Source organism: Sminthopsis crassicaudata, chromosome 3 (genome assembly GCF_048593235.1).
Source record: "Sminthopsis crassicaudata isolate SCR6 chromosome 3, ASM4859323v1, whole genome shotgun sequence".
Lineage (NCBI taxonomy): Eukaryota > Metazoa > Chordata > Mammalia > Dasyuromorphia > Dasyuridae > Sminthopsis > Sminthopsis crassicaudata.
Window position 1 is genome coordinate 9,801,338 of NC_133619.1, and position 12,963 is coordinate 9,814,300.

At 46.7% G+C, this 12,963-nt stretch overlaps 1 protein-coding gene across 1 annotated transcript in view; it reads left to right on the forward strand.

The window, feature by feature from the left end:
* The window catches only part of KIF1A (kinesin family member 1A), a 163,993-nt gene that overhangs the window by 91,799 nt on the left and 59,231 nt on the right, over positions 1 to 12,963 (forward strand). The window contains 3 exon segments of the mRNA XM_074297991.1: positions 111 to 184; positions 187 to 248; positions 251 to 396. Of these exon segments, the coding sequence (XP_074154092.1) occupies positions 111 to 184; positions 187 to 248; positions 251 to 396 (282 nt within the window).

Sequence of the window (12,963 nt, forward strand, 5' to 3'; positions counted from 1 at the left end):
TATTTTTTTGTTTTGTTTTTTAGAAAAAAAAAACTTTTTGTTTCCTTCTCTATCCTGCTCAATTTAGAATAGCTGGTGTTAACCTCTCTTCTATCTTGTACTAACCTCAGCTCAGATGTCTCTGGCTGCAACAGCTCTCCTCTTTTCAACACATGCATGAGCGAGCGCATGGCTGATCTCACCCCCTCCCCACCTTCTCGAACCCCGACTCCGACATCACCGAGCCTGCTGACGAGCAGCATGTGGGAAGGAGGAGGAGGAGGAGGAGGAGGAGGAGGATGAGGAGGAGGAGGAGGAGGAGGACTTCGAGGAAGACATCTTTCCAGAGTGCTCGCTGTGTGATGGTGGCCGGGATCCATTTTACGACCGCTCCCCCCTGTTCAGTTTAGTAGGAAGGTTGGTGAGGTTTCAGGAGAGCATGCTGGGAGGGAACTAGCTCTTTCGCATGAGGGAACTGCCATCTGAGCACGATTGGATCTGAGAGGGCACCAATTCCATAGATATTTAGGGTTATGATCCTACCATTCAGATGCCCCAAGAGCCCAAGGGCATGGGGCATCTCTTCAGAGCAGAACAATTTCCAACATGGAGGGAGCAGGGCCATCGACATGGCAATTGACATGCAGACTTTAGGAATTATGGGGAAGTGACCAGTTGGGTTGGGTAGTTGCCGTTCAGCAGAGTCTGACAGAATTCATTGCAGAGCTTGATCAGGGAAGAATATTGGTGAGAGGCAGCAAGAAGCAGGAGCTGTGGTCGATAGGGAAACATGGCTCTTAGTACCTTGGTTTTAGGAGCTCATCACTTTTTTTGCTCTCAGTGTGTGGTTTCATTGGCATGGGAAACTCCCAGTGTAGAAACTCCCTCTGCCAATGAGCATGGATAGTTTCTGTAACTTAGCTTATGGATAAGTCTTCGAGAGTTACTTGGAGCACTCTGAGAATAAGTGGCTTGCCCATAGTCACACAGCCAGCATGTCTCCAAGACAGGGCTCAAACCCAGTCCCAAAGCTATGCTTCTAGTCACTATTTGTGTCTTTCTGTTTATCAATTATGAAATTAATAGCATGTATGAAATTCAGCTTTCAAATTCTTGATTGAGGTTACTTTCTTCTTCCTGAAAGCTCTCATGAACCCCAAGAGATGCAGGCTCTGAAATTAGAAATAAATAATTCATCTTTTCCTATATTGGGCATAATTGAAATGCTAGTGATTATGAGCCTAAGAGACCAGAGCCCATGACAGTGGTCCTCAAACTTTTTAAATAGGGGGCCAGTTCACTGTCCCTCAGACTGTGGGAGGGCCGGACTATAGTAAAAACAAAAGCTCACACTCTGTCTCCGCCCTTCGGCCCATTTGCCATAACCCGATGGGCTGCATCTGGCCCATGGGCCGTAGTTTGAGAACCCCTGGCCCATGACATTAGAAGGGACCCTCTGAGAGAAGGGGAATAAAGAAATGAAAAAACACCAATTTTTAAAAAGTATGTATTCTGTACAAATACACACATATGTACACATATACACATATATGCATATGTGTTTTTATAGATATATATGTGTGTGTATATATGTATGGTATATGTATATGAAATATATACGTAGATATGAGAAAGAGAGAGAGAGATCTCAGGGTTAATGTTTCCTGGATGGTGGAAAGAACACCAGTTTAAGAGACTTGGGTTCAACTCTGCCACAAACTAGTTCTGTGACCTTTGACAAGTCATTGAAGGTCCCATCTAGAATTCAGTTTTTTCATCTATCCAATGGGAATACTGATCACACAGTTACCATGAGATTTACAGCGACTCATTGGATGAAAGGGCTTTGTAGACTAGTGCTCTAGAAATATCAATTATCACCAAGAACAGGCTATCCAGGCTGAGAGGAATGGGCATCGTGTGGAATTTGCTCATGAGTCAAATGGCACATGGGACATTATTAGAGAATACGTTCAATAGGAGAGGAGAGGCAAACCAGTGTTGGACTTCAAGTCAAAGACCCAGATTCATAGCCTCGCTTCGCCACTCGCTCCCTGTATGGGACTGATCATTTCATTTCTCTGGGTCCCAGTTCTCTCCTCTGGAACAAAACATAGGTTGTTTTCAGTTCTAGCCCTGTGGTTGATGTACCAGAAGGGAAGGCCAATCCAAAGGGGAAATTACAACATTTGAGCATTTTATCATGTGAGAAGTAAAAGGAACTTTATTAGGTACGAGGAAATCTTTAGAAGGCTCATACAGGACCTAGGCTGCAGAGAGTAGAGTATTTTCTCCAAAAATTCTAACAGAACAACCATTGGAAGTTGAACTCATTCTTCCTCTAGTCCAGGTCACGGAGAAAAGGCAAGACAGTTCTTGACCCAATCACTAGGCTAGATTGGGAAACCTCCACTAGCTTGGTTTGAGTTTAGCTTGGGAGCTATCTAGTAGAGAAGGTCAATAAATTGTGATTTCACCATTTCGAATCTGAAATAATAGTTTTCAAGTGACCCTCTGGAAAAGCAGTGTCACAGTCACAGAGCCTGATCAATTTGTGAAAGATGGTGGTCTTGATAGCCTCGACTCCATTTGGCTCTGTCCTTTAGGAAAGTTCTTGAAATGGACAAAAATTAGTTTGGACTTTTTGGCTGTGCTCCATAGGAAGATTCTTCCTGAGGGTCTGCTGTCTAGGAGTCTCTTAAAAGACAGTAAGAGTTGGAGAAATTTAGGGAGAAGATGGCTTTTGGGGAGGCTCTAAGCAGAGTCGATTTGGTTTTTCAATTTTCCAGAGACCAAATTCCAGCTCTGTCTATCTTAATACCTGGCACAGCTTTGAGGGTTCCCTTCTCCAGCAAAAGAAAATTTCAGAACGAAGGGTGTCAGGAGGGGAAAGAGAGCCCAGGACAAGAAGGGCCCGGGAACAGACAAGAAATGACATGTAGGCTCCTGCAGTCTCCGACGGAAAGAGCTGGATTCTTCCCATTTTTCTTTTTTCCACTTGGGAAATCTGAGATTGGACAAAATTGGCAAAATGAATAAAATCAACCAAAGAAGGAGAAGCTCCTCCCCCAGCCCCCATTGTGGGGTGTCTCTGGAGGGCCTTTATTTTGAATCTCCTGAATCTTTTTGGTTGCGCTCAGAATGGGCATCCCCGGGCAGCAGCTGTGCAGGCCACATTTCCCATGAACTGTGTTCTGACTGGTTGATAATCGGGGCCTTTGTCTTTGATTTTTTTCATATATCCTTTTTTAGTTTCTTTCTTTGTTTAGCTGCTGGCTCTCTCTACAAAGCTTTAGCAAAATTGGGGGAGGGGTTATTTCACTTTTGTCTTCCTTTTAAAAGGCTTTTCTTTGGTCTGAGCATGCCATCTTTGCACCTCACCAATCTTGTGGTTAGTGTCTGCTCTCTTTTCCTCATCCCTTAGTGCCACATGCCCTCACCCTCCTCTCTTTCTCTGTTCCTGCTCCCTTTTCTCCCCTCACTTTTCATCCTCCCTCAAGATATACCCATCTCTTCTGTTTGGATAAAACCACTGTGGGAGCAATCAGCCAGGCTCCTCGCCTGGGGATTCAGAGCGACATCCCCAGTCTCCCCTCATCTGTCTGCACCCTGCCACTCTCAGGAAGGTGGCTGAGATGGCCGTGGCTGCCTGACCCCAGGCTCAGAGCTCCCCCTCTGGCCCTTCTTCCCTGTGGCTAACGTTCTTTCCAGTTCATCCAGAGTTATTGGTCATGGCTTCGAGCGAAAAGCTTGAGAGAAGTAAAGATTGAAGCAGAAGAGTATTCTTTATAAAATCAATCTCTTCTTTCATTCCTCCTGCATCCTTCAAAAGGCAAGGAAGCTTAGCAGGTCAGCCCTGAGGGAGCCAGAGATTCCCTGCCAATCTACCTAGTGCACAAAGTCTGACGGAAAGAACTGGATTCTTCCCATTTTTCTGACAAAGTCAGGGAAGACTGGAGCAATAGAGGAGTAACTCCCATCCAGATGAGATCATTGAGACCCAGACCCCAAAGCTTGCCAGAACTCTGTGAAAAGAAAGGCGATGTGGAAAAAGAGTATGGATGAGAAGGCTTTAGAAATGTCCATTTTGTAATAGTGGAGATCTGTTGGGTGGAGAAAGTAAGAAAAGGAAGGAAGGAAGGAAAGGAGAGTGAGGAGGAAGAAAAGGGGGGAAGGATGAAGCAAAGGAGGATAAATCTTCCCCAGAGCTTGTTGCAGATAGATAAGGCAACCTGAAACATGTCGAGAGTATTGGACTAGTCCAAGGCGTTGTGTGCCCCGAGCAGGGGAAGGCTTGTTTTGGGAATGTCTGCACCTAATGATCCAGGGGACCATGACAAGGATATAGGTCTTTGATAAGAACACTGGGCTTAGAGTTAGGAAGCTCCACTTTCAAATCCTGCTTCAGATGCTAAGCGGTTAACCTTTTTTTTTTTTTTTTTTTTTCTTCTTCTGAGGCTGGGGTTAAGTGACTTGCCCAGGGTCACACAGCTAGGAAGTGTTAAGTATCTGAGACCAAATTTGAACTCAGGTCCTCCTGAATTCAAGGCTGGTGCTCTATCCACTGCGCCACCTAGCTGCCCCTAAGTGTTTAACCTTAAGCAAATTCTCACCCAGCCTCACATCTGTGCAATGGGGGAATAAGAGCACGTAGATTCAAGGACTGTTTTTAGGATCAAATGATATTGTGTCTGTAAAGTGCTTTTCAAAGGGCTCTAGAAATATCAGCTCTGGTAACTGAAGCCAAGGGTGGTCTTCCAAAGCCCAAGGAGCAAAGGTCTCAGCTTCTCTAGAGACCAAGAGAGCTGATAGAAAGAGCCTGAACACCTTGGGTTTGAGATGGCCACTGGGTTCTGAAGCAATGAGTGTTTTCTCATCCATAATATTGAGGTCAGACTAACCCAGTGGTCTTCAAACTTTTTAAATAGGGGGCCAGTTCACTCTTCCTCAGACTGTGGGAGGGCCAGACTATAGTAAAAACAAAAACTCACATTCTGTCTCTGCCCCTCAGACCATTTGCCATAACCCGGCGGGCCGCATAAACGTCCTCAGTGGGCACGGGTCTTAGTTTGAGAACTCCTGGACTAGATTAATCTCAGAAGGGTCTTCAGCCCTAAGTATCTTTGACTCTAAGTCAACATGGTGATATTGGGGGTGGGGGGAGAGCCTTCCTGAAAAGCTCCATTGTTTGCCAAGATGGAGAAGGGAGGGCATTCTCACCCACTTGATGCCATCTAGCAGATGTGTTGGTCTTCGCCAATGGGAGAACAGAGAAGCTTCTTCAGGTTGAGAAACAGACTCTTTGCCTCCTCATACAAGTCCCCTCTTGGGTCTGTTCCACTAATTTTCCATTGATCACTTGTAGGAAAGAAGCCTTTAGACAGGACTGAGAGAGGCCTAGATCTCCAGCAGGATCTTCATAAAATCTCCGGTACCGCCATAAAATATGCTTTGGAAAGTGTTTGCAGAGCATTAGGCCCAGAGAGGGGCTTGTATTCCACAATCCCAGGTGTTCTTCCTGGCCCTCCCAGGGAGGGGAGAGCCAGCCAGACACATACATGCAGAATCTGGGCCTGTATACAGAAGGTGCCCAAATGGATCTTTGCCTTTCAAGCTTGGAAAGGAATCTGATTCCCAAAGTAGAAACCCTTAAGGAAGATACTAAGAATGCAATCCAAAGAAGCCATCTTTCCTGAGTCTCAAGCAGCAATATGATTATTGGCTTAAATGCTATGCTGGTACCGGAAAATGGATAGCTGGGGGGAAGGGGAGGAGGGTAAAGAATAGAGCCCTTCTAAGGAGGCCTTTAAGTTAATGCAGTTTATTGATGAACTAGCTACACTGAATTATTGATCTTCCAGGCTCTATTGAGACAGCCCTCCACCCCCCTTCAAAGCTTTCTTAGCACATCCCTCCCTTTGAGGTGTGTGGCTTTCCCTGTGCAAACAGCTCACTCTACTCTCCCGTCATGGGAGCACATCAAATCCCAATATAGGATAAGAGACTAAAGTTCAAACACTCAGGATTGGCTCCCTTTGTGACCCACTGTTCCTGACAATTGTGACTGTCTCTAGGGCATTTCGAGCCCATGTTCTTAATACAATGCCAGCCTTCTCCACATTTTACTTAGCATCTGTAAATTAGCACCAAGTCTCTAGGTATAGTCACTGATTTCCAACATGGTGGCACTCTGAGTGGTCACCCAAAGAAAGGTGACTGGATCCATGCATTTATTGCTCTTCTATAGATCTGGGGTTTCTGTAAGACTTTCACACTGTCCATAGCTGAAGAGGCCTTAGAGTCTCATAAACGTACAAAGGCCTTGGCATTCAACCTTTAGCTGAATGGAAACCATCTTTACAACATCTGGAACAAATGAGAAGGAAACTGAGCAAACTAGGTATCAGACTAGAGGACTAGTTCAACCCTCCCAATAGATAGATAAGAAAATGGCGGTCCAGAGAGGAGATGGGATTGGTTCAAGTTCCCACAGGTGCTAAGCCACAGATCTGGGACTTGAACTCCTGGCTCCATGATGACCGTTGGGGCAAGCCAATGACTTTTCCTCGCATCCTGTGAGATGCAAGGTGCTCTTTCACATTTGGGATAAACCTTCAAATAAAGTTCATTAAATTCATTAAATGTTCATTAAAAGTCTATTGCGTGCAGAACATTCTGCCGGGGTAATGATGAGGAGGGGAAATTAGTAGGTCGCTATGGGAAGAATTTATCAATTCAATCAATCATTCAACAAGCACTTGCCAAGTGCCTACTTTTTGCAAAGCACTCTGCTGGATATCCCGAGGCTTATGGAAGCCATGAAGTGCCAGGCTTGCCTTGATGTAAATTTCAGGTTAACATCCCAATTCTTCATCCATTCTCATTCCTAACCCCTTAGAAGTCTCAACTCCTTTTAATCTGTGATGGATAATTCTGCTTTATCAGCAAACAATTTTTGAAGTGGGTTTCCTGTTATTCATTTTGAATTTGAAAACTAGAAATACTTTTCCCTTTACTTGGTACACAAAGTCCTATTGGAAGGGTGGAGATCCACAATTTACACTCAGAAAGCAGGAGCGGGTTAGGGCTGACTTCTAAAGGATTCATGATTTGGCCACCCATTTTCCTTCCTTTGGAAGCATCCCCATCCCACCTTTACCCAAAATTTAGACTCTGCCCCTCATCATCATCTCTTCTGTGTCACACAGTAAAGAACTGGAAATGGGAGACATGTTTTGGAGAGTCCAGTAGCAGAAGTGTATGAAACCTCTGTCCGTAGCTCAGTAAACAGCCCATCCCCAGAGTACTGGTAGTCTGAGGAAGCATCCAGAGCACTTTGCTCTCTGGCACCAGAAATTAATGCAGATTGCTACTAAGAGAATTTCCCCTCCGGATCACAACCCCCCAGAATGTTTTGGGGTGGTGGAAGAATATAAGTTCACTTAGCATGCTTTCATTTTTGCTTTTATATCTCCAGCATTTAGCACTTACATGGAACTAAACACATAGATTATTAAACCTGGTGGAAGGGATAACTGGCTCCATCAACAATAATTTAAATATCAACTCTATGCAGAATAAATGCAGGGGAGTGAGGAAGGGAGGACCCTCATCATTGGAAAGATCAGGAAAGGCCAAATGGAGCAGATGGCATTTGAGTAGAGTCTTGGATAGAATAAGAGACTATGAGGCTGAAGGAGGAGGGAACGGATTCTAGGCAGGACAGGGGAGATATTGAGCTTTGTGAGGAACACAATGAAGGCTAGACTATAAGATATAGGGAAGGGAGAGGTCTATCATGAGGTTGGACTCGCATGATGAGTGGTCTTGGTGTTTGGGGTTCTGAGGTCATTTAAATAACTTCTTGGAGGAGATGCTCCTATGACCTGTTTGGTCATCTATTGACATGTTGTTGACGTGTGGCTTGTTATAAGATGGCGCCATTTGGCTAGGATGACATGCTGACCCACAGTCTGGAGACTGAGAAAGAAACTATAATATTTGACCTTCTAGCTCTAATGTGGGATGTGGTAGAACAAGGAAACAGGAACATGTGGGACCTGGCGGCATCACAGTTAGGGAACTAATATCTGACAATGGAAAGTCACCTCATCTAATCCTCTTTCTATTTTATAGCGAGACTCAAGGTCACACAGAGAGAAAGCAATCCCTCTGGGGTTAGACCCCAGGGTATCAGGCGCCAAATCTAGTTGTCTCTTCTCTGTACCCCCACAATCTTCCAGGGACCAAGAGTCTGGACCATGTTATAGCTGTTTCTTCCTCATCCTTAAAGGAGAGGCAGGGTGGACCATATAACCCCTAACATCCCTTCCACCCCAGCTCTATGACCCTTTGTGATTTTTCACTGACCTCACTCCCTCATTTGTCAAATTAATGGATTGGCCTCAGTCTCCATGGTCGTTCCTGGTCCATTTTATGTGGCCTTTTCCTCATCCCTTGCTCCCTAGTGAATGTCTTTGATGAGGTTCTTCTTTCTCCCTTTAAGAATAGTATCCCCTATGTCTGTCCTTTGGCTGCTCATGTCTTTAAAGAGGAAAACCCTTTCCTTCCAAGGAAAGGTCCCAGAAGAGGCAGAGTGTCTGAAGAGAGGAGGCGAAGGATGCAGTCTCTGCAGCCCCCATGAAGACAAAGCTCTCCCTGATGGCTTAGGGCCCTGCCTCCATGTGGGAAGTGGCATCAAGGGGACAACAGCTCTGTGTCTGCCACTGATCAATAACCACATTGTCATGGCTAACAATCTGCTGTCCTCAGCAGCTTGGGCCCCCAGAGAAAGGCAGTCCTGTCCTCGGGTGGGGATGGAAAGGTTGTAGGAGCACAGCTGGGACAGGGCACTGAGCCGTCCCTCCCCCTCCCCCTGAATACATCAGAGCACCACGCAGTGGCTTAAGGCCTACTTGCATTCCTAGCCCCAGAAGCTGGAATGGAGAATGACCAGAAGTGCAGGTCGTTGACCTTGGATTTAGAATGGGATGAATCTGGGAGAGAGAGGTCAGCCTCATGCTGCCTCTCTGGGAGCTAACCATCCAGCAGTCCTGTCCCCAGGTTATAAGTCTGGGCAGTATTTGTCATTATTCTCCTTCTCCAGGCATTTTCCTGACTAGAAGAGACAAGATCAAGGACAATGTTTTTTATCCTCCATGGGCTCAGTAAACTATCATCTACCTCAGAAGGAGGAAAGTAAACCTGAAGGAGCAGTAGAAACCTTCCTCAGTCTTCTAGAGATGCTTTACTCTATTTTCAGGAAGCCTTGGATTCTCTGAGGAGAACCAAATAGCCAGAGCGGGAGTGTTTCCTAGAGGAGAGAGGGCCAGAGGATCTGAGTTCGAGACCTCCCTTTTAACCCATGAGCTCTGGGATCCCAGGCAGCTCCTTCAGGTTGAAGTCAGAGATCCATGGGTTCTGCATGGGCAGAGGGAGCTTCATCAGTTGAAGGGGGGATGTTCTCCATCCCAATAAAATAACAGCTCTTGTGACAAACAAAAGATAGGACAGTAGGTGCTCAATCCAGTTCCATATGAAGGAAGTTGACTAAAACAACGCAGATCAAAGGTTGACCATCCCTTTGTTTTCTGCCTGGGCAGAGCACAGCTGGGGCATTTAGCTCAGTTCTGGGCAACCTAGTTTAGAAAGGGTATCGCTAAATTGTAACTATCCAGAAGGCAACCAGAACCAGGAATGGCCTGGAGAGTGCGCCATCTAAGGACAGGCATCTTTAGCCAAGAGCACAGCAGGCTGATAAGAGTTCTGGTCCATGACTGCTGCCCACAGGTATCTGAAGGGTCGACCATGTGAAGGATCAGGCTTATACTCATTGATGTCAGAGAATCAAGCCACAAGGAACAAGGGTAGAAGATGCAGAGAGGCCAGAGGTTACTTGAATGTCAGGGCAAAAGCTCCCAATCAAGGGAGCTGTCCCAAAGAAATGGGCTGCCTCAAGAGGAAAGGGCTTCCCATCGTTAGGGCCACTTGTCCAAGGCCCATGGAAGAGTCTTGTCCAGAAATGGCCGCTTGAGCTTTGAGATCCTGCATATAAAATCTAGGCAAATCAGAGAGGCAATTATCTGAATTCCTGTGCTTGCAATACTATGGTAGTTCCATAAAGGAAGGAATAGCGAATGTCAGATCAGACCCCTGTTCAAATCTTCCATATGGACCAGTCATTTCATCTCTTTGTACATGGACCTTGAAGCAATACCCTAGGATGTATCAAGTAAGGTGGGGGAAAGGGGAGAGGTAGAGAAGGGACTTGCCTAGAGGTAGTTCTTCCTTTCTGGCTTTCCCATATATCACATGACAGAGATACAGCTCCTGTGGAAGGAAAATCTCCTCTCCCCTTTCCCCCAAATCAGAACCCACTCTAAGGAAAGGATATAAAATTAGTCATTTGTACTTTAGTGTGAATTGAAGTCATATTAATTTCCCAGGGGGCCTTGCCTGATAGTAACTGAAGGGCTGCCATGTTGAAGGATCAGCATTATTGTTCTCAGCCCCAGAGATGGAATTAGTAAAATGGGATGGGAATGGCAGAAACAGTGTTAGGGTGCAAGGTCAAAGAAAGTATCCTCTCTGAGAGAGCTAGGTCTCATTGACAGCCATTGGGTTCCTTTGCTCTGAGGCTTTCTAACAGATAAACCTCAGTTGTGCATGTTGGAGCGGAGACCCTTTGTCTATCAGAGACTGGACCAGCTCCTTCGAAATCCAAGATTCTGTTGATTCTTTCTCAGTGAGAGCAGTGACATTTGTCTATGTATGTATCCCCTTTCTCCCATCTGCTCATCGTTGCAATTAGAAAGTCCATCCATCATATCAGGCTTTCTCCCAGTGTGTGTCTGCAGTAGGAGCTGGTAGCCAGCTCGGAGAAGTAGGACTACATCTGCTGCTGTCTAAGCTAGGATAACAGAGTTAGGGGTGAAGTAAAGAGGATGCTGGGAGGCTGGATTGTCCATCCCCTGAATGAAACAGGGCAAACAGCCATTTGTATCACACCTATGTATCATGTTTTGCACCTGCAAAAATGAAGTGCCTGATCTTGCCAATGAGTGGAAGGCATTTCAGTGCTTGTTAGCCTGGGTTTTCCTGGATTGGGGATGGGTCTGCCCTGATTAACTCATGCTCAGCATTTATGAAAGGTCTGCTATCTCATAGGCCCCAGGCTAAACACTGAAAAAAAGGAAGACAAAAATGAACTCAGTCCCTGCCTTCAAAGAGTTTTAAATTCCACTGGGGTGGGGAGGATGGCAGAGAGACCAACTATTGGTAGAAAAACAAATAGAAAATATGTACAAAGCAAATTCACACTAATAGTGTGGGCAAGGGTCGGGGGAAGGTTCTAAAAAGTAGGTAAAGGGGGTGGGCTCAGGAAAGGTCTCAGGGAAGAAGAGGCAAGTGAGTTGAGCTTTGAAGGTAACTAGGGTGCCAAGGCAACCTTGAGAAAGGTTAAAACTTTCTCATTGTGGGAGAAGGGCATGCTAAGGGATGGGGGCAGAGACAGAATGTCATGGAAAGGAGAGCAGCAAGACAAGAGTGCCTAAATCTATGCGCTCTCTCTCTCTCTTTCTCTCTCTCTCTCTCTCTCTCTCTCTCTCTCTCTCTCTCTCTCTCTCTCTCTCTCTCTCTCTCTCTCTCTCTCTCTCTCTCTCTCTCTCCCCCCTACCCTCTCTCCTTTCCTTCCTCCTTCTCTCTCCTCTTCCTCCTCCTCCTCCCTCCCTCCCTCTCTCTCGGTCTGTCTCTCCTTCCTGATCCACCTAACTGATTTCACCAATGGTTGGCACTTGTGAACTAGCTGGGTGAAGTTAAGGGTAGGGTCAGTCTTTGTTAATGAAACAAGACCAAAGGGGGATAAGCAGAGCTGAAAGGAACCTTAGATGCTACAGAATACAAAGTTCTCACTTTCCAGATGGGAAAACTGAGGCAGACAGGGATCAAGGAAGTTGGCCAGCTTCAAAGAGCTAGTAAATGTCCAAGTGAAGATTCAGACCTGCGCTTTCTGGCCAGGGTAGGAGCCAGCCTGAGACCCTGGCCTCAGGAAGTGAATGTGTTCTTTCTTCCTTCTTCTTCCTTTCAAGGACTGGGGTTATTTTTTTTCCCCTGGGCATTTCTGGTTTTCCAGCTGAGATGCTTAGAACTTTAGGCTGGGGGCAGTAGAATGCCAAGGAGGATACTGTAAGGGCTTGGGAGAAAAGCTGCTCTGGGCAGGCACAGGCAGAGGGCCTCCATGTAGAAGATGCCAGGACCCCCCTGGAGCTGCTCCTAGCGCCTTCCTCCCCCCAGGCTCCTGCCCTCCCCAGCCACAAGGCCCAGGGCACTTCTTGCAGCAGCTGAAAGGTCCACTTGGAAATCCCTTTTCTTTCTCAGACTGAATAGGACTGTGCTCCTTCCTTTAAGAGGCAGGCGGCTCTGGCCCGTGACCCCAGAGCTTCCTTCCATCCCTTCCTTCTCGGCCTCCCTTTCTCTGGCCCCCTCTCCTGCGTCTCCTCCTCTGCAGCCCACCCCAGGACCTTCGCCCTTCATCCCTCCCTGGCCTCTGGATTTCATCGCCAGCGGCCCACCGCCTCGATACCTCTTACTGACTAGCTCTCCTACTCTCTATGGCCAGAAGTCCTTTTTTTAGCTTCCAGATGACAGTTTCCTCCCCTCCCCTTGCCCAGGGGAGATGAAAGACTGAAAGGTACTACCTAGGGGTGGGGGGTAGGGAGGGTCACTAAGTCACTGCCAAGTTCAATTTCACGCCAGTGAGCCGACTTCCTGGAATCTGACTGTAGCCCACCCTTCCCACCTCCAGCACGCACGGCTCAGCCCCTCTCTCACTTGCCCTCTGCCTCCTCATGCCCATCCTCATGCTCATCTTCATCTTCCTCCTCCTCCTCCTTCTCCTCCTCCGGCTGGCCTTGGCTGTCTTGCTTCCATTTTGCTTTGCAGCGCTGTTGTGGTGTGAGCGGTGAGCTGTGATGACGCCAACTGCCC